Here is a 21795-nt window from a genome sequence, read left to right as displayed (position 1 = left end):
CAGCAAGTTTGCAGATGACACTAAACTAGGAGGCGTGGGAGATACACTAGAGGGTAGGGATCGGATACAGAGGGACCTAGACAAATTAGAGGATTGGGCCGAAAAAAACCTGATGAGGTTCAACAAGGACAAGTGCAGAGTCCTGCACTTAGGACGGAAGAATCCCATGCACTGCTACAGACTAGGGACCGAATGGCTAGGAAGCAGTTCTGCAGAAAAGGACCTAGGGGTCACAGTGGACGAGAAGCTGGATATGAGTCAACAGTGTGCCCTTGTTGCCAAGAAGGCTAACGGCATTTTGGGCTGTATAAGTAGGAGCATTGCCAGCAGATCGAGGAACGTGATCGTTCCCCTTTATTCGACATTGGTGAGGCCTCATCTGGAATACTGTGTCCAGTTTTGGGCCCCACACTACAAGAAGGATGTGGAGAAATTGGAAAGAGTCCAGCGGAGGGCAACAAAAATTATTAGGGGTCTGGAGCACATGACTTATGAGGAGAGGCTGAGGGAACTGGGATTGTTTAGTCTCCAGAAGAGAAGAATGAGGGGGGATTTGATAGCAGCCTTCAACTACCTGAAGGGGGGTTCCAAAGAGGATGGAGCTCGGCTGTTCTCAGTGGTGGCAGATGATAGAACAAGGAGCAATGGCCTCAAGTTGCAGTGGGGGAGGTCCAGGTTGGATATCAGGAAAAACTATTTCACTAGGAGGGTGGTGAAACACTGGAATGCGTTACCTAGGGAGGTGGTGGAATCTCCTTCCTTGGAGGTTTTTAAGGCCCGGCTTGACAAAGCCCTGGCTGGGATAATTTAGCTGGGAATTGGTCCTGCTTTGAGCAGGGGGTTGGACTCGATGACCTCTTGAGGTCCCTTCCAACTCTGATATTCTATGATTCTATGATTCTATCTTTTGGTCAATGCCAGTTGAACTCGGGTTTTGGGAGGTGCCAAGGATGATGGTACCAACTGACCGTGGTCTGGTACCGATGTAGCTCTATGATTATGGGCTTTCTTGTCATGTCTCTGGGACTTAGGAAATACTAAGTACTCCTGGGCCAAAGCGATGGGTTTGCTCTGAGTTGAATCCAACCTCCTTGAAGTGGATTTAGAGAAAGACTTAATCTCATGCTTATGAGTAGGGCCCAACCAAATTCATGGCCCTGAAAAACACATCATGGATCATGAAATCTGGTCTCCCCTCTCCCCATCCCCACCCCTCACAGGTGAAATCTGATCTTTTGTGTTTTTACCCTATACTATACAGATTTCACAGGGGAGACCAGCATTTCTCAAATGGGGGCAGGGGGGAAGAGGGGTCACAAGGTTATTTTAAGGGGGTTGCAGTATTGCCACCCTTACTTCTGAGCTGCCTTCAGATCTGGGCAGCTGGAGAGCGGCAGCTGTTAGCCAGGCACCAGCTCTGAAGGCAGCGCCCGCCAGCAGCAGCAAAGTAAGGGTGGCAATACCATACCATGCTACCCTTACTTCTGCGCTGCTGCTTTCAGAGCTGGACAGCCAGAGTGTGGTGGCCACTGACTGAGGGCCCAGTGCAGAAGTAAGGGTAATAACATACCCTTATACCATACTAATTTCTGCACTGCTGCTGGCAGTGGCTCTGGCTTCAGAGCTGGGCTCTCAGCCAGCAGCCGCCACACTCTTGCTGTCCAGCTCTGAAGACAGTGCTGCCGCCAGCAGCAGAGCAGAAGTAAGGTTAGAAGTACTGCAACCCACCCACAAAAACCTTGCAACCCCCCACCCTATAATTCCTTTTTGGGTTAGAACCCCTACAATTACAACACTGCGAAATTTCAGATTTAAATAGCTAAAATCACGAAATTTATAGTTTTAAAAATCCTATGACTGTGAAATTGACCAAAATGAACTGTTAATTTGGTAGGGGCCTACTTATGAGAGTGCTTCCTCGATTCCTGACAAGATCCCACTGGGGCATCTGTGAGGCTAGACGCTCCTGCACCAGAGTTGGACTTTGCACCAGAAGACATACTGCTTCCTGAATCAGGCCAATGTTTGGGGATGGTTCCCTGGTCTGAGTCCGCCTGAGGTCTTATGGCCTCTTTATGAGGTGTTTCTGGAGATGAAGTTCCTGGCCTTCTTGGGTAAGGCTGAGGAATGATCAGCAGATACTGCAACTCACCGCGATGCAGGCTTTCTCAAGGCCTACAGGCAGCGCTGGTAGTCATCACTGATCAAAAAGGATTGCAGGCAGCAAGTGCAGTGTATGAAGCTTGGAGACCTGGGCATAGTCCAGTACTCAAACAGGGAAGGGTTCCTCCAAAGAGACTAAATCTAAACACTAAGAAATCTACAAAACACTAAACTGTATAAGCTGTTAAAACTATTTACAACGCTAAATCTAAATCTTATCTTGTAGAACGAAACCAAAACTACAGACACTGGAGTTTCCAACCCAGACCAGGTAGAGGTGAGAAGGAACTAGAGAGATGGTCAGTCTGCTCTGTCCTTTATTCCTATATGAGAGGCCAGAGCTGAGCCAGGGTGCATGCACAGACCAATGGATGCTACTTTCAAATTCTCTGGCTCCAGGTGAATGGGTAAACCCACTGTGGAATACAATAGGGACCATCACTAGAAGTAGTACACAATTATCATCCCCATTTAACAGACAGGGAAATGAAGATAGAAAGGTTTAAGTGAGATTTCCAAGCCTGTATCAGAAAGGAAATTAGAACTCAAAGGTTTCTGCTTCCCATACTGTGATGACACCATCCCCTCACTTTTTACACAGGGAAAGTAACTATACAGATCACTTTTATATAATTGCTCTTATCCAGTTGCAAGACACTACTTGCAACTGAATCCATACCTGTAGTTATCATAAATCCACATCAGGATGTCATACATGCGCTCCCGACATACTGGAGAAGGGTGAGAGATGAACCCTGTTACTCCAGGAAGAAATTCTCTTAGTTCTAGGGGTTTCAGCTTAGGCAACATTTTGTATACGATATCCAAACACACCCTCTGCCTTTCATCATCTCTAAAGGAGATAAAAAGCAACTGCATTGGTTTCATTATTCTATTTACAGTTACACATACAGCTGAACATTAAAGTAATATTTAGCAATTTTATATTGCATAAAAATGTTTTTAGTTACTATTTCTGTGTTTAACTGGGGGGAAAAAAAAATCAGTCTAACCAAACTGAATACATATTAAGGGTGAAATCCTGGCCCCACTGAAGTTAATGGGAGTTTTGCCATTGATCTTGGTAGGGCCAGGATTTCACCATATGGCTAAGGAAAAAAGCTACAGTAAGCATAGTTTTCAACTTAAATAGGAGAAGTTAGAAAAAACCTGCCAGATTTTCTAATCTACATTTGCTCAAAGAAGAGAACCAGGCTCAAGAAAAAAACTGGAACTGTAAATGCACCTGGAATGTAAAACTTGCATCATTATTAGAAAAAGACAATGATGCAAAGTTCAGACTATGAGCCCAGGTTGCTATGATGATCATGCATTGGTCATATGCCCACTTACCTGTGACTCATGACTTGGATGAAATCTTTACTCTTTAATTGTAAGTAGAGATCAGTTATCTCCTCTGCACGGTACATCACCACCTCCAGACAGTATGTTTTCAGAACACCATGAAGTTTTGGTATCAAGAAGAATACTGCATTCATAAATCTTTACATGACAAGGAGTCCATAAAGCAAAAAATAAGAAGTTATATTCTATTACAGTGGTGCCCAAACTTTTCCTGTTGTGTGCCCCGTTACAAGTAATGGAATCTGTCCACACGCCTTTCCATTACTGAACACTTGACTCAGCAGAGAAGCTTGGGCTGAAGGTGGAGCTGGGGGCTGAACTGGATATGGGGGAGGAAAGAGAATGAGGGCAGAGCTGCAGCTGCAGCCGGAGTGGAGCTGTAGCTGGGAGCAGAGCTGGACTGGGCGGTGGTCCTTCCCTGCCCCCTATCGATTCTGGCCCAGGCCCTGACCTGAATGTTCCTCCACCCCCCTCTAGGGGAGGCGCACCCCACAGTTTGGGGACCACTGTTCTATTAGATAATGATTTTTCTATATACAGGGTATCATATGATCTTACTATACCTGTCAGCAAGAGGAGGAAAGTTCTTTGCCACTTTATTTAAGCATACAATAAACTTGTCCTCTTTGGTGCTTTGATGTTGTTCTATCTGTTTTATGACACAGTCATAAACCGGACCCTCAAATATCTGAAAGATCAGAAACATTTCATCATTAAACAAATGCAACACCAGAAACTCAGGAACACTCAAATTATGTAACAGTACTATTACATGGGGGATATTTTTAGTTACAGTGAAATTTCACTGGCTTAATCTTGACATTTATGACAATTCACAGCAGTAGTACAACATGCCTAGATGAAATACAGCTTGTCTGTTTTAACAGAGCTGCTGTCTAACCATTTATAAGTTTCCATTAATTGTGCAGAGACCAACAGCTTAAATATAGAAAGAAAAAAGCCACATGATATTCCTATTTCAAACACTAAGTAATTCCTGATTGTGTGTGGCAGGTTTCCAGTAAAATGCTGTACAATAATACTATACAAAGCCATTTTCTATTAAATTAACATTATCTGCAAAGAAATACAAGGTACACGCAGAATATTAACCACCACCACACCTGCTTACTCATTCAAAATTACAATTTTTTTTCAGGAAAGGAGGAATGGATAAGACTGAAAATGAGAAGAGGGCAAGGGTTCAACAATATTCATCATGCACCCTAGAGAAGAGAAAGGATGAACAAAATGGAATGTACTGGACAGAGAAGACAGCTACAAACCTACTTTACAGGAGTGCCACAATTACAGTCCAAGAGCAGCAGCTGAGGAAGCATTTTCATTCTAAGTCCCTATTTTCAGGTTCCTAAAAAACTTCTAGCAAATAGAGTCCTGAGAATCCCTAACTTTAATATTTATTCACCTTCCCTCATATCTGAAAAATTTCTATTGTGTCAGTCCCACTGACAGAAAAGAGGTGAACACAGCTCCCCCAGATCCATTCACTGCCACGGTCAAGACAAAAGGTTCATAAGAACTGAGGCAAAGTGTGCCCAGCTTGTGCTGATCTAGTCTTGAATTCTGATCCTCATGTGGTAGCATCCTCTGCTACTGCCTAACTTCTGGGGAGGCCTCATTAAATTTAATATTCCCTCATTCTGAAGCTGGAACTGGGTATTCAGTTTAGACTTATAGATAAAACAATCTTTAATACATTGTGTCTTTTATCATTATTGTAACACTCACATTTTCCTTCTCAGCCATGTATTGAAGAATAAGTCCCAGCACTTCTGCTGCAGCTGCATAAACTTCCTTATACCTTATTAAGGACATGTTATTGGCCAAATCCTGAAAGTACCTAGCATACAAAGGAAATCAGCTGTGATCCATTCACCCTAGTATTTGATTTTCCATTGAAATCAGACATCTCAGAAACTCTAAAAATATTCTTTGCCCCTCTCCATTTCATGCATTCACATTCATAGTCTTAATTGCAGTCTTTGTGGCGCTATTACACTAACACCCCATAGCCATGAAGGTTTCAGAGGTCACCACACTTCCCCTTTGAATTTTTGGGTCCAATGGGATCTGGAGTGCCACAAATACCTATTTTGCTACTCTTGACTCCACTGTGTGCCAAAGAGCTCAACAACTGTAAAAGCAGTGGTCACAATAGGGCCCAGTACAAATATATCTACACCCCCGCCAGTTCACTTCCTAAAGTAAGGAACAGCTTCAGAGTTAGCTGTAGCAACCTGCTCGACATAGGAGTGTAGGGGCGGTGGTGGGGCCAGAAAGAGACAAGAAGGTCCAAGAGGTGAGCATTCCAAATCCCACCCCCATGCTGCCAACATCCTTCTTGGTCAGCTTATTGTAAGGTTTATAATAAAAAATTAACTCCCCAAAAAGACATGCTTCTCACCTCATGCTGTCTATTTCACACTTTGGGTCATAGGGAGACAAGTTGTTAGCAAGAACAATACCTAGCAACTGAATTCCCACTGAGTTGTCCTTTGTATTAGGATCTCCACCAGAAAATTGTTCAAATATTAACCTGCAGCACAAGGATGTAAAAAAAAAAAAAACACAGTACAAATCTGGTGAAAGTGACTGTGGCTACATGAACAATATTTTATTGGGAATGCATATAGTATAAAATGTTTGCAAATTCCCAGAAATTATATCCCCCACAAAAAACTTTCATCCTTTGATTTCTGTGTTCTGTCCTCAACAACTAAACACCAGCTGCTAACTCAATGGTGCAAAAACAGACAAAAAATCCTCTCAGTAGTTTCTCCTGCCTTCTGCTCTCTCATTGCATACAGCCCATTGTAATTCTTATCTATCCAGGATTCTTTGCAGCATGAGTTGTGTGTGTTGCTGCCTCTGCAATTTTGGTGTCGACAACTGTCAGAAATGCAGGTGAATTTACCACAAAGAGAGAGAGAGCGCGCGAGCGCAGCTGGCTAGAGCAATAAGAGGATTTCTTTTTAAAAAATGGTTAGTTGGTCAAAAAGCCACTAAAATCCATGTACAATCCTGGATTGAGCTACTGTTAGCCAGAAGCATTACCACTTGAAGACTTACAGATGCCTCACTACTGCCTGTGAAAGGATCAGATCCTCACACCACCTGCAAGTTGTTTGTGTTACAGTTTGAAAACCACAGGGCTAACCCTTTCACCTCTGCAGAGCTCAGGTCACATTTTCCCTACATTCTTTTTATACCAAGAAATACTACCTGTACGGTATGGAGAGACAATCCTTCCAGCACTCCACAACTGTCTTTATAATTTCCAAGTTGTGTCTGAACACTGCTCTTTTCTGATGAAATACATTCTTCATCAAGAATTCAAGTAATCTGTTAGCCAGTATCTCATCTTTAATATTCCCCTAACATGAAAGAGAACAAAAAGCAACATGGTAATTCTGTATAAAACAATATTTTTGTTCTTAATCTGAATGCATAGAACATTTTCATTCTCCACTGGTTTAATGTTTAAAATATGATTGTGAATTCTCAAGTTAGCTAACACAATGTTGACTATGAGTTTGCAATCAGTGTACACAAGGATAAGTCATGTTCAGCAATATAAGTTTGTAGGGAAGTCAAGCTCAGAATTCACTAGAATGTTGGTAGCTTTATGTAGGAGAGCCCTTGTTATAGTTCAAAGGCTTTCACTTGTTTTCATAGCAGTTGGGCCAACTAATCCATCATATGTGCAGTATCCCTCATACAACCAATGAAACTGTTCCATGCAAATTAGCTGTAGAGTAATGGTGGTGATGTATGATATCACAATGGTCTAGGACTCTTGGAATGGAAAAGATAGCATCCAATTTTTAAATTCTCAAGGTAACAGACCCCCGAATCCCAGTGATGATTGCATGTGGTGATATTCTGAATAAGAAGTGCTCTAAGCCATGCCAATGACTGCTTCCATTGCTTCACACTGACTCAAAAGACATTCTAGGCTTCAGAGTGACACAGAGTAACTATTCTGGCATCTTATTACAAAAGGCACTAGTAAGCTATACCAGTACTGATAATTCTTTTGGGAAAAGGAAGTATGAAGGTGGCACTAACTTCTATCATCGGTCTAAATATTACAAGTCAACATGACAGGGTGTAAATTTTTGAGTCCATTAATACATTTCTCAGGTATGTTGTGGACTTGTGTGCATTCCACAACTTGAGGTGTCCATTAGTGGACCAATAAGAAAGAATCTGGAGGATCCCATGCTCAAAAAGTTACTTACAGTGTTGCCAGAGAGATTGATTTAATTAATGAACTAAAACTTGCTTCTTATTAAACTGATCTAGTTATTTACAGTGGTTAATGATTAAAGCAGCACTGAGGAAAGATCGATAAAATAATCAAGTACATCATCCCATTAAAACAGAGAAAGAACAAGTTAAAAAATTACTCAGACAAGCTAGATGTCTTCAAGCCACCAGGGCCTGATTAAATACATCCTAGAATACTCAAGGAGCGGACTGAGGAGATATCTGAGCCACTAGCAATTACCTTTGAAAAGTCATGGAAGATGGGAGAGATTCCAGAGAACTGGAAAAGGGCAAATATAGTGCCAATCTATAAAAAGGGGAATAAGGACAACCTGGGGAATTACAGACTAATCATCTTAACTTCAGTATCCAGAAAGATAATGGAGCAAACAATTATGCAATTAATTTGCAAACACCAAGAAGATAATAAGGTGATAAGTAACTGTCAGCATGGATTTGACAAGAACAAATCATGTCAAACCAACCTAATAGCTTTTTTTGAAAGGGTAACAAGCCTTGTGGATGGGGGGAAGCAGTAGATGTGGTATATCTTAACTTTAGTAAGGCTTTTTGATACTGTCTTGCATGACCTTCTCATAAACAAACTAGGAAAATACAACCTAGACTGAGCTACAAGGTGGGTGCATAAAACCAACTGGAAAACCATTCCCAGAGAGTAGTTATCAGTGGTTCACAGTAAAGTTGGAAGGGCATATCAAGTGGGGTCCTGCAGGGTCCAGTTCTGTTCCATATCTTCATCAATGTTTTAGATAATGGCATAGAGAATATACTTATAAACTTTGCAGATGATAGTAAGCTGGGAGGGGTTGCAAGAGCTTTGAAGGATAGGATTAAAATTCAAAATGATCTGGCCAAACTGGAGAAATTGTCTGAAGTAAATAAGATGACATTCAATAAGGACAAATGCAAAGTACTCCACTTAGGAAGGAACAATCAGTTGCACACGTACAAAATGGGAAATGACTGCCTAAGGAGGAGTACTATGGAAAGGGATCTGGGGGTCATAGTGGATCACAAGCTAAATAAGAGTCAAGGGTGCAACAAAAAAAGTTGCAAAAACAACTGTTAAAAAAAAAAAAAAAAAAAAAAAGAGCAAACATCATTCTGGGATGTATTAGCAGGAGTATTGTAAGCAAGACACGAGAAGTAATTCTTTTGCTCTACTCCGTGCTGATCAGGCCTCAGCTTGAGTATTGTGTCCAGTTCTGGATGACACATTTTGAGAAAGATGTGGCTGAAATGGAGAGAGTCCAGAGAAGAGCAACAAAAATGATTAAAGGCCTAGAAAACATGACCTATGAGAGAAGATTGAAAAAAAATTGGGTTTGTTTAGTCTCGAGAAGAGAAAACTGAGGGTAGACACAATAACTGTTTTCAAGTATAAAAAAGGTTGTTATAAGCAGGAGGAAGAAAAATTGTCCTCTTTAGCCTCTGAAGATAGGATAAGAAGCAATGGGCTTAAATTGCAACAAGGGTGGTTTAGGTTGGACATTAGGAAAAACTTCCTGTCAGGGTAGGTAAGCACTGAAATAAATTGCCTAGTGAGGTTGTGGAATCTCCATCATTGGAAATTTTTAAGAAGTTAGACAAACACCTTTCAGGGATGGTCTAGTCTAGATAATACTTAGTCCTGCTTTGAGGGCAGGGGACTGGAAGAGATGATCTCTCAAGATCCCTTCCAGTCCTACAACTCTAGGATTCTATGATTATACGAACACAATTTTAAAAACTCATTACAAAATTATCATCAGAGTACAGTAGATTCCACTTAATGGCCACACAGATATTAACAACTTCCAGTTAGTAGCAACATTTTGCTGGGAATCAATTCCATTGACTTTAATGTTAATGGCATTCAGATACTGGCAATGGCATGCCACTTATTAAACAACATTTTTTGGAAGAGGCACCACCTGTAGGCAGCTCTGCGGGGCTGCAACCAGGAAAAAAAGTGCAGAGATGTGCCTGGCCTTGCTGCAGACCTGCAAACCTGCCTCTGGCCAGTGCTCAACCCATTCTAGGGCTTCCTTCTGGGGCTGCAGCCCCAGAAACCTGCCTGTGCATAGGGACTATACAGGAAGTAAGGGACTGCAGGCTGGGAGGGGAAGGGAGGCTGAAACCTGCAACCTGGAGCTTCACAGTATCTCTCCCTGTGCTCCCCAGTCTGCTCCCTGCTGCAGGATTTCAGGTAGAGAAGAAAGCGCTAGGATATGCTGAATCCTGATTCCTACAGAATGGAGAAAGAGGTGAAATGCAGCCCTATGGGCTCCCAGCACCACTGCTCCCCAGGGGAAACCCCAGCGTTGGGGAGAAAAGCCCTTTCCTTACTGCCCTGCACACAGGCAGGTTGCAAGGCTACAGCGAAGGCAGGCATGTGCCAGCTCTTCCTTCCCTGGCTACTACCCCAAAAACCTGCTTCTGTTTATTTGCAAATGATGGATAATAGCAACTTTTTACGGGCAACCGATGGGTTGCAAGCGAAGTCTACTGTAAATAAACGTGTTCCACATTTCCTTACTTTGGGAGCTGCTACACTAGTCCAGGAAAGCAGAGTAACTACTATCTCCACCACCATGTAATGAATTCCTTCTCCTCCATTATCCCTAGAAACAACAAGCTGCAGTAAGGGACCGAGCCATTGCCTTGCATAAGGTCGGAAAACCTAGGAGAAATAAAGAACAGTCATCTATACAAACCTACTTTGCATGAAGCATTTATGCATCACATTCTTACAGGAATAATTATTTTTTACATAAGAACATAAAAATGGCCATACTGGGTCAGACCAATGGTCCATCTGGCCCACCATTCTGTCTTCTAACTGTGGCCAGTGCTCAATGCTTCAGAGAAAATTAACAGAACAGGACAATTATCAAGTGATCCATCCCCTGTTGTCTAGGTCCAACTTCTGGCAGTCAGACATTTAGAAACAGCCTTCTCTGTATAGTTTTTGCCTAACACTGTACAAAGCCCTCATTATAGTAATTTCAAACACTCCTAAAGAAAATTTCCCCATTGATAAATTAGTTACATACCCCATTTGTATTTCTGTGTGTAAGTCCTCAAAAGTCAAGTTCGCTATTACTGGCAAAGCACATTATTTCTTTCACTGGAGCCCATCTACCAGCTTTCCATACACTAAGTCTGACCCATGGAAGTCAGAATAGTAACTCACCCATCCAGAATGAACAAGCAAGCGAGTGCATGCACATGCGTGCGCACACATACACACTTCTCATTTAGCTTTTCATGTCAAAAGCTACTACTCGGTCACCAGACTAGTATTAAACTATTTTGAAAACAGTACTGACTGATAATTCACTGAATTGCAGCAATTTCATTTAGGATCTGATATACAATGTAATGAGACGGCATGATTCATTTGGTCAATAATCCTTTGTTTTAAAGAGACTGGCTGAAGTAGGATGGAAACATTTTACACCTGAAATAGAGGAAGGAAGAACATTTCCACAGAGTCACTACAGACCTCATATAGTGACTATACAGCTTTATATTCTGTTGCAATTAGAGCTGTACAAAACTGTGGAGTTTTGGTTCACAGGAGTTGCTAAAACTCATTTGAACCAACTAATATCACATGGTTTTCACCTGAAGCATAAACCAGGAACGCCCTCCCTTCAATAGGTCAAGTAACGAAAGTTGAATTTAGGAGAGGTTTAGCTGGTGTGGGGTTTTGTTCTGCAAGGGTTACACAGCTGAAATTGTAATTGATTTATGATAATATTTTACTATAGAGACAGAACATGATACAATTAAAAAAAAAAAAATCACTCACTTCCTCAGTATTAACAATGAGTTTTGCTAAGAAAAGGCGAATATTTAGTGGCATAGATGGATTCCCCAATTTGCCATGTATAAACTTCATCCATGGAGGAAGGTCTCGTGGAACTATTCCCTGAAATCAAAATTAAATAGGTCACTTGAAATGCATATAACTCAAAATTACCACAGGTTTTATTCTATTACACTAGGGACTGAAAGCAACGAAGGTTACAAAACAAGATTTCTATTCTAACCCCCTTTCTTGAGTTTAAAAAGTCATAGAAATATAGGACTGGAAGGAACTTTGGGAGGTCATCTAGTCCATCCCCCGGCGTCGAGTGCAATCAAGTGCAACTAGACCATCCCTGACAGATATTTGTCTAATCTGTTGTTAAAAACTTCCCATGACAGGGATTCCACAACTTCAATCAGCAACCTATTCCAGTGCTTAACTATCCTCTTAAACTGGACAGGTGCTAAGCCATGAACCAATACTGACCTCATCTACTTTGGGTGTAATCTGATTTCTCTGCATATGTTTAATCAGGGTCGTCATAGAGGCCATACATTCATGCTGATTGAGCTCATCCATCTCCAGTTCCATCAGATCATCTGGATCCATGGATTCTGTGGGTTCCTGTCCAAATAAGGAGAGACAGTTAATCATAAGGGACTCTATGCACCATTTTTCAAAAGTCATAATTATACTGTTTATTATGCTGATTTTCTGGTCAAGTCTATACAAACTGTAGTACAATAATAAAATTGTATTCAACAATATTTAAACAAGCAATAGGTCAAATATGTTATTCAAACCAAAATCTCCCCCAAACATAGGAACTAATTTTGCACAGCTCCAAATCTCTGTCTAAGGGTGCCAGTTGCATGTCACTCTGACTCAGATATGTAAAAGAGTATGGCGGCAACAATCAGAAATGTAAAAATTAATTGGCCTCCACAGAAGCTATAATTCCACTTCACAGCTGAGAGTGCCACCACCATACACCTTCCTCAAGACTTCATGTATTTTCCCTAAATTTTACTCCCAGTCAAACTATTTGTAAAGTAATTAATCTCTGATGAATTCAGAGGCTGTTTTCCAGTGAGGTCCACCATAGCCATTATATTTCCCAGATGATGCCTCATTTGACAGTAAAGAACAAATAAAAAATTGACTTCACCACTACAAAGAAGTGGAAATCAGAATTCTTTGAAATTGTTTATGGCAAGTTCTATAATTACAATAAAATTTTGGTTAATTTAAGTCTCATCAACTGTTAAAATCTCCTCCTCATGACAAAATATGAAAAGAGGTGGTTATCTGATATTAGATAACATTATAATTATTTTGATAGATATTGCTTTAAACACCTATGATACCTGGATGACCAATGTTTTTAAAACTGTGAAGGTGATTCTTTCAATCTTACTTTCAATATGGCAACCTCTTGCCTAAGTGTTAAAGGGCCACTGTCAATTTCAAGTCAGGCTTATATCAGAACATACTGCCACAAGCAATACATAAGACATTATCTAACCACACATAAGACACTATATCACCACAAAAAGGAAATTAAAAATAATACTGTCCTCTCTCTCTCTTTTGTTCAGTTTATTGTGTACATTTGATACCAACTGGCCAGTTTCAGGGTTTCCCCTACATAGTCATTCATTCAGTTTTGTGTGTTGTTTCTGTAGCTCTTTCTTAGGCCTTGCCTACACTGGTAATTCACAGCACTGCACTGGCTGCGCTCAGGGGTGTGAAAAAACACCCCCCCCGAGCGCAGTGAGTGCAGCGCTGTAAAGCGCCAGTGTAATCAGCGCCTGCAGCACTGAATGCTCGCTCGCAGCGCTGCAAGCTATTCCCCTCAGAGAGGTGGAGTACTTGCAGAGCTACGAGAAAGCTCTGCAAGAAAGCTCTCGCAGCACTGGTGGCGCAACTACACTTGCGCTTCACAGCGCTGCCGCGAATTTAGCCAAGGCCATATAGTAACAGTAAAGCAGGAGGTGGGAAATAGGAAACTGTGAATAGTAAACAAAAAATGTCAGGGGAACTCAGGCACAGATGTAAATTATAAAACCACTTTAAATCTAACCAAATTCAGAAAAGTACAGAAGACAGTGGCCCTGTAACCTATGTTATATTTAAGATATTTCTAAAAAATATTTTAGTAATTGATTTTTCTTTATAATTAGATTCGGTGATTTAGAAACTCTGTACTATAGTTCCCTTCAACAATGCAAGGTTTCTGCCTTCATGAGCAAATCTCCACCTTCAAATTAAAGGAAGATTAAATAAATTCGAAAACAGAGTAGAAGGACCCAGATTGATGGCAAAAAACACTTGCTCTGATGTCTCAAGCTTCCCATTAAAGACAGACTTACCTACAGAGAGACAACCTGAATCCAATATTTACTCCCATTGAACCTTTTACCTTTCCCAGCACAACATGTACATGAAACTTGCTCTTTTGGTTAATTTATAAGTTTACTGAGAGTTTAGAATAGTGACCCTCTTGTTCCTCCACACAGTATACATCTCTAATCACCTTTCTCCTGAAGTGTATACTGCTAGCTGTAGGGTCTTGTGAGTTATAAGAAAAACTTTGGACTCCAGTTGAGAAATCAAATTGGCTCATTTCCTCACTCAGACTGCTGTCTACCATATATGATGCAGAAGGCAAATACTGAGGCTCATCTAAACAAGAAAAATAATGTATTGTTAATCACAACACTAATTAGAGTGAAAGCTGTCTTCAGTGACTACTCAAGAAAAATAACAAAATTTGATTGCTTAACCAAGGAGGTATTCTAATGAAAGTTAGACCAAGTACAGTGTCTGTCTTTAATTGCATCTGGAACAGTATTGAGCACATCAGTGGCACTTTGATTAAAGGTGGTCTCTAGTCCAGGTTTCACTGTAAGGCACAGGCCTGTTAATAAATATGATGAATTGGTCTCTTTCTTTGTATAATTCCTCCACAGATGTAACAAATTTTCTACACATTTATATCTGTTAACAATTTGTAGTTTCTTGCACTTCAGTATCAATAGAAAGGCATGGAATGGATCACTTCCCCAGAAAAATGAAACATACTGGAGTGAAACCATTTAGCAAATATGTTAAAATGCAAAAATGCAGTTTCATTTTGCAATTCTTATACGGTTGTCTGTTTGCTTGGGGCTGCTGAGAAAGAGGAAGAAAATTATACTTTATATGGTCCCATTCTAATTACTGAAAAAAAATAGCTTCAGGACCTCATGCAGTCAGAAGATGCACAGGCACTGCCACCTGCAGAATCAGCTGCAATTTAGACATGATTATCAGCTTTTCTAGATGCATCTCTACTAAAATCAGCACATTCTATATAAGTGCGATGGTAAATTGTACATTTAAGGGGAGGAAAAATATTGAAAATTTTAATCATTATAAATTGATGTCATACCTGAGTCCCTATTTACTGCATCCCTGGCTTCCCTCCTAATAGTAATATACCTTTTCTTCCTTTCCATAGGCACCTAGAACACCAACAAAAATATGAGCTTTGAAATTAGTTAAATTTGCTTTTAAATAAATAACTAGGTGATAAAAATAAGAGTTCTATTTTGAGTATCTTTTACAAACAGATTATATAGAGAATTATATTTATTACCTAGCAAACTCGATAGAACTTTTATTTAGAACATAGCTTTTTAACCAATGCAGGGGAAAAAAGTATTCAAGCTATTTAAAATGAACAGGAGTTCCAACTTATAAATGCTAATAATCAGTGTTACAGAATATATCACATCAGCTGAACTAATGACACTAGAAATGATTTATCTTTGGAATAAATATGCCAAAACAATACATTAAATGTGTGCATCCCAGTTGTGCTTTTCATTCCTTGGATTTGGGATTTTCCAGAGGAACTGGGATTTTACTATGCATACTACATAACATATTAAAGGGTCAGAGGTCTCCACTGATATTTGTCATGGTTTCAAACAGCATCATTTCTCTCTATGTATAATTATGTAACACACACACACAGCACTATGCAATGATTATGTAATATTAAAAGCAATGACCATTTTCACTGTATTACAATAAAGCACAGAACTATGACTCACCTCAACTTCAACAGGAAACGAATACCGGTGCTTCAGATCTAGCAAGTTTTCAAAAATAAACAAGTTCTGTGAAACAAAACATATTTGGAAATTTAAAAAGTAACATACTGTAAATAATAGCTGGGGCACTAGCAATATTTTATTTAAAAAACAACAGTCTATTTCAAATTACCATACAAAATAAGGGACAGTCCGTTCCATTACACTCATTTATGAGAAATTACCATTATGCAGACATCTGTGAACAAGTTAAGTGACCAGTTACTTTAAAAGAGTACGACAAAGCCCTGTAACATTATTCTATTCAAGAATATTTCAAAAGGTTGGAGGGCTTTTGTAATATTTAAGCACTTTCCATAACTAAATAGCGATTGAGATAGAGTAGAGGGGTTGAATGTATTGTTACTGCACCCCCACTCAATCATATGCAAAACCTCCATCAGTGATTCAATTGCCATGCAAGATCAAAAGAAGCCATCTACATAGAATCTTAGGACTGGAGGGGACTTTCAGAGATCTTCTAGTCCAGTATCAGGGGGTAGCCGTGTTAGTCTGTATCTACAAAAACAACAAGGAGTCTGGTGGCATCTTAAAGACTAACAGATTTATTTGGGCATAAGCTTTCATGGGTAAAAATCTCACTTCTTCGGTGGCCAATACGTCCCTCAGCCCGCACCGCTTCCAGCAGCTCCCATTGGCCTCGAGCAGCGAACCGCGGCCAGTGGGAGCCACAATCAGCCGAACCTGCGGACACAGCAGGTAAACAAACTGTCCCGGCCCGCCAGGGGCTTTCCCTGCACAACCGGCGGAACAAGTTTGGGAACCACTGTTCTAGTCCAATCCCCTGCACTCAAGGCAGGATTAAGTATTATCTAGACTAGAGAGATGTTTGTCTAACCTGCTCTTAAAAACCTCCAGTGATGGAGATTCCACATCATCCCTAGACAATTTGTTCCGGTACTTAACTATCATGACAGTTAGGAAGCTTTTCCTAATGTCCAACCTAAACTTCCCTTGCTGCAATTTAAGACCATTGCTTCTTGTCCAATCCTTTGAGATTAACAAGAACAATTTTTCACCCTCCTCCTTTTAAAAACCTTTTATGTACTAGAAAACCGATATTCTATCCCCTCCCTCAGTCTTCTCTTCTCCAGACTAAACAAACCCAATTTTTTTCAATCTTCCCTTATAGGTCATGTTTACTAGACCTTTAATCATTTTTGTTGCTCTTCTCTGGACTTTCTCCAATTTGTCAACATCTTTCCTGAAATGTGGTGCCCAGAACTGGACACAGTACTACAGTTGAGGCCAAATCAGCGCGGACTAGAGCGCAAGAATTACCGCCCTGCTTGTTTCCCCTCTCATCAGTTTCTTACATAACAGTTTGCATTATATAGGTTCAGTTCTTGGGTTCCAAGTACAAACTTTCAGTTAGTGTCCAAAATATGCTGTATGGACCCTACAGACCTTTGACATGACAGTAGCCTCCTCATTAAATCTCACCTTTTCTGGTTTTTCTGTGAAGAGAAAACCTTGATAGAATTTACTTTCGGTGAAGACACAACTGATGACAGCAATGGCACAGTTATATGCAGCACAATGGTACTGTCTCCTCTTCTCCAACAGCTGACTCTCACCAGCCATGTTTTCTGTAAATGCATCATAGCATGACCTTAAAACAAAACAGACCAGAAAATATGGTCAAAATATTTTTTAGAAGGCCATATAGAGTCCAATCCACAGGCCAATGAAAATCAACAGAAAGATCCAAAGCCTATGGAAGTCTATGTCATAGCACAGCCTACTGATGCACCATCTCAAATATTAATTTGCCTTTAAGTCTTCTCATAGAAATACTTTATTAAAATTGAATCAGCAGCACTACTGAAGCCAAACATTAGCTGGTATTTCCACAGTGATTGGCAGTGCTAGGGATCTAATACTTTGACAACTTGAAATCAGACAGAGAACATTTTAAAGACCAGCTCTCAACCCTTATTGAAGACTTTCACAAGCCTCTTATATAGGAAATTATGTGCGAACAGGCCAGGCTGGCTACATTAGAGATCAGCAAAATTATACGAAAGATCTAGAATCTTTCAGTGATAAGCCACAGTAAAAGATAAGGGAAATCCACTGAGTCATTTTAAAAGATGTTGAATCTTACATCTTTCATTAAAAAACAAACCAAACAAAACCCCCAGCAGTCACAAACACACCCATGAAACAATCAGTTCCTACTCTGACAGAAAAGTACTCCAGTTTCTATATTTAGAAATCCTCACATCGAGGCATAAATTCAATTCAACACCTTATACTGTGGTTTAAACCAAAACTCAGTTATCCAAGGAAAAATTTAATTTGAAATGATGAACTTTTGGTTTAAACCGCATACTTATAAAAAATATCTAGCACGCAGACAAATCGGTAGCAAACAAGTTTATGGAACAATGAGAAAGCCTTACTTTATTAGTGTCTTGGTAAGTTCATTTCCTTCTACATTTGTGGATCCCTGGTAAGCCTGGTTAATTCTAGAGTCCTTGGAGTAAATATCCTCTTTTGAGAGACGGGAGTACATCACTTCCAGAATCTTATAATACCCCATTTTCTTGGTGACTTGTGTATCAAAAGCAGATTCATTTGACTAAAAACAAAAAAACAAGTACAGAGGAAAAGATCACTTAGCTTTTGTCCTTGCAATGTATCTCCAAAAGCTATTCAGTAGAAACTATAGTAAACTCTATTTTTTTCCATATTCTAAAACTAAAATCCCAAATCAAAAGTCTCACTGTATAATGTTAAAAATAAACATCCAGCCACTAACTACTTTTCATGATAAAATAAAATGTCAATTTTAATTTAATATGTAATGAGTGCATCTTAAATATTTCTTTGAAGATTCCATAAACATATTTATAGAATGCATGCAATATTCAACAATTATCATCCAAAATATAGCTTTAAGGTTTTGAAAAAATGCAGGACCAGTACACAATAGTGTAGGAACAAATAAATGCAGAAATAGAAGATTAGGAAACCGACGAACTAAGTTCTATTTCCATTTGTACCACAGATATCTCATATGACCCTGGACAAGTCACCACCTCTGTGCCCACATCCCCATCTGTAAAATGGGGAGAACAGTGCTTCCTCACCTCACAGGGGTATTGGGAGTCTTACTTAAAGATTTCTAAAGCACTCAGATCTTTGGCCAAGATATATTATGTAAGTACAAACATTATTAAAAATATTTATCAGACAATATGTCTAGGACATTAATCATCATTAGTGCTCCACAACCCACAGCTTTAGATTTAATGGCAATCTCACTGCAGCAAAAAAAAAAAAAAAAAAGAAAAGCCTTAAATATAAACTGCATTTATAACTTTTTATATCAGAGAGAAATACAAGAAATACAGGCTTAGAATTCTATTTTTTCATATTGCAATGAGCCTTCATATTTATGTATTTAATTTTTAAAAATAGGACCATGATAGGATAATATAAAATAGGAGCCAGAAGTGAAATCCTGTCTGTAAAGAAGTCAATGGGAGTTTCACCCTAGGATGGTCAGCACTTTGGTATTTTGAAATAAAAACAGTAAGGATTTTTAATTGTAATTTTTAATTGTAAAAAAATATATATATTACTGACCACAGGAAATACTAACATTTTTCTAATAGTCAAAATAAGACTTGGAGCCATCACCATCATTTCATATTAATGTGCAAGTTTGTATCGTTTAAGAGTACAGTAAGACAATATATCTTATAGACAGACGCACACCCCCCAGTTAAGGTTAGGGCAGGATTTTGCCTTTGACAAGAACTTAAGCCTCTCTGGATATACACAGATGACATTTCTTCTCTCTTTTCATAAGTTACTGTATGTTAATTTCACAGTAACAACATGTTCAGGCCAGATCCAACACACATTCAAGTCAATGGAAAGACTCTCAGTGACTTTAATTTGTGTTCTATAATGTACTCAAAATTGGAAAAAAATTATCTTTATTTGAATGTTGTATTTTTAGTTAAGAAAAAATATATTCTGTAACATATAATGGAACAATACTGGCATTTTAGAGGATTTGTTCCAACCTTAAAGCATAAATGAAGCTCACCTTTGTAAATCTGGTCTTCAGAGTATCCATGGCTTCCAATGCAATCTTGCTAAAAAAATCTTTCAGTGCATCCAAGCTGCAGTGCAACAAGAGGGTGAGGAAAGAGCGATCCACAAAGGCTTGTCGAGTGGCATTTGAAAGAAGGGCTTCACTCTGGAACATTTTGTGCACAGTGTCTAACAGCACCACTTGTTTTTCATAGCTGCTCCTAAGGAGGATGAGAATTCCATTTAAATTTTCAACTCCACAACATTTACTTTTTGATTCTCTTCAGCAGTCATATCAACTTGGGTTGTAATCTCAGCGGCTCTCACATGGTAAGCAAGGTCGTCAGAACTGGAGTGGGATACCTACGATACCCAGGTGTTGCAGGAAAGAACGGTTACTTACCTTCTGTAACTGTTGTTCTTCGAGATGTGTTGTTCACGTCCATTACACATTAGGTGTACGCGCGCCGCGTGCACGGACGTCAGAAACTTTTTCCCTTAGCGGCTCCCGTCGGGCTGGCGGGGCCCCCTCCTTCCCGCCAGAGCGGCGCCCCGCTCCAGGGTATATATATCCCTGCCGACCCGACCCCTCCGGTTCCTTCTTGCCGGAGACTCCGACAGAGGGGAAGGAGGGTGGGAAGTGTAATGGACGTGATCAACACATCTCGAAGAACAACAGTTACAGAAGGTAAGTAACCGTTCTTTCTTCTTCGAGTGATTGTTCACGTCCATTACACATTAGGTGATTCCCAAGCTTACCATTGGAGGTGGGTAGGAGTCAAGGTACAACTGACTGTAACACAGCCCGGCCGACCATCGCGTCCTCTCTGGTCTGATGATGGATCGCATAATGGGCTGTGAACGTGTGTATGGACGACCAGGTGGCTGCCTTACAGATCTCCTGGATCGGGACCTGCGCCAAGTAGGCCATTGAGGACGCTTGGGCTCTAGTCGAATGGGCCCGGATATCCGGGGCCGGAACATTGGCGAGCTCATAACAAGTGCGTATACAATGCACAATCCATGCCGACAAGCGCTGTGTCGAGATAGGCAAGCCTTTCATATGTTCCGCAATAGCAATGAACAGCTGAGGTGTTCTGCGGAACGGCCTGGTCCGTTCCAGGTAAAATGCCAACGCCCTTCGGACATCCAGGGTATGTAGGCTGTGGTGGTGAGGGTCCGTATGGGGTTTAGGAAAAAACACCGGTAGGCAAATGTCCTGCCCCATGTGAAACTGTGATACCACCTTTGGGAGGAATTTGGGGTGCGGCCTCAGTTGCACCTTATCCTTATGGAACACTGTATAGGGTGGTTCCGAAGAGAGGGCTCTCAATTCCGATACCCTTCTGGCCGATGTGATGGCCACGAGAAACGCCACCTTCCACGAGAGGTGCGTGAGGGAGCAAGTGGCTAGGGGCTCAAAGGGGGGACTCAGGAGTCTTGTTAGGACTAGGTTCAGACTCCACGCCGGGACAGGCGGGCGCGAGTAGGGAAACACCCTTTCCAGCCCCTTGAGGAATCGGGCCACTGTGGGGTTGGAGAACACTGACACTCCCAACTCTCCCGGATGGAAGGCCGAGATAGCGGCTAAGTGAACTCTAATTGAGGCGGGCGCAAGCCCTTGATTCTTGAGGTGCAGTAGGTAGTCCAGGATCGACGGAACTGAGGCTTGTAAAGGCTGTATGCGTTGAGGCTCACACCAGTGGGAGAACCTTTTCCATTTTGCCAGGTAGGTCGCTCTTGTAGAGGGCTTCCTACTATTAAGGAGGATTTGTTGAACTTGGTGAGAGCACCTGTGTTCTGCATCATTCAGCCAGAGAGATACCATGCCGTGAGATGTAGCGAAGACAGGTTCGGGTGGAGTAGGCGACCTTTGTCTTGCGTGACTAGGTCGCGATGGAGGGGGAGGGTGATTGGATCAGCTATGGACAGTTCCAGCAGGGACATGAA

General features: G+C 40.7%; 1 protein-coding gene across 1 annotated transcript in view; it reads right to left on the bottom strand.

Moving 5' to 3' along the window:
* PRKDC (protein kinase, DNA-activated, catalytic subunit) overlaps positions 1-21795 on the bottom strand; it is a 161204-nt gene that overhangs the window by 63603 nt on the left and 75806 nt on the right. Inside the window, exons 41-55 of the mRNA XM_054017878.1 lie at positions 19859-20066; positions 18201-18379; positions 17239-17407; positions 15736-15801; positions 15069-15141; positions 14172-14320; positions 12122-12259; positions 11636-11755; positions 10358-10501; positions 6772-6923; positions 5954-6085; positions 5278-5389; positions 4092-4216; positions 3517-3666; positions 2843-3016 (exon numbers count right to left, since the gene is read on the bottom strand). Coding sequence (XP_053873853.1) covers positions 2843-3016; positions 3517-3666; positions 4092-4216; positions 5278-5389; positions 5954-6085; positions 6772-6923; positions 10358-10501; positions 11636-11755; positions 12122-12259; positions 14172-14320; positions 15069-15141; positions 15736-15801; positions 17239-17407; positions 18201-18379; positions 19859-20066 — 2091 coding nt within the window. The remainder of the gene's footprint in view (positions 1-2842; positions 3017-3516; positions 3667-4091; positions 4217-5277; positions 5390-5953; positions 6086-6771; positions 6924-10357; positions 10502-11635; positions 11756-12121; positions 12260-14171; positions 14321-15068; positions 15142-15735; positions 15802-17238; positions 17408-18200; positions 18380-19858; positions 20067-21795) is intronic.

This window comes from Malaclemys terrapin, chromosome 2, assembly GCF_027887155.1.
Source record: "Malaclemys terrapin pileata isolate rMalTer1 chromosome 2, rMalTer1.hap1, whole genome shotgun sequence".
In the NCBI taxonomy this organism is placed as follows: Eukaryota; Metazoa; Chordata; order Testudines; family Emydidae; genus Malaclemys; species Malaclemys terrapin.
Note: the sequence above shows the minus strand (reverse complement) of the source record. Positions and strands in the feature narration are given on the sequence as shown.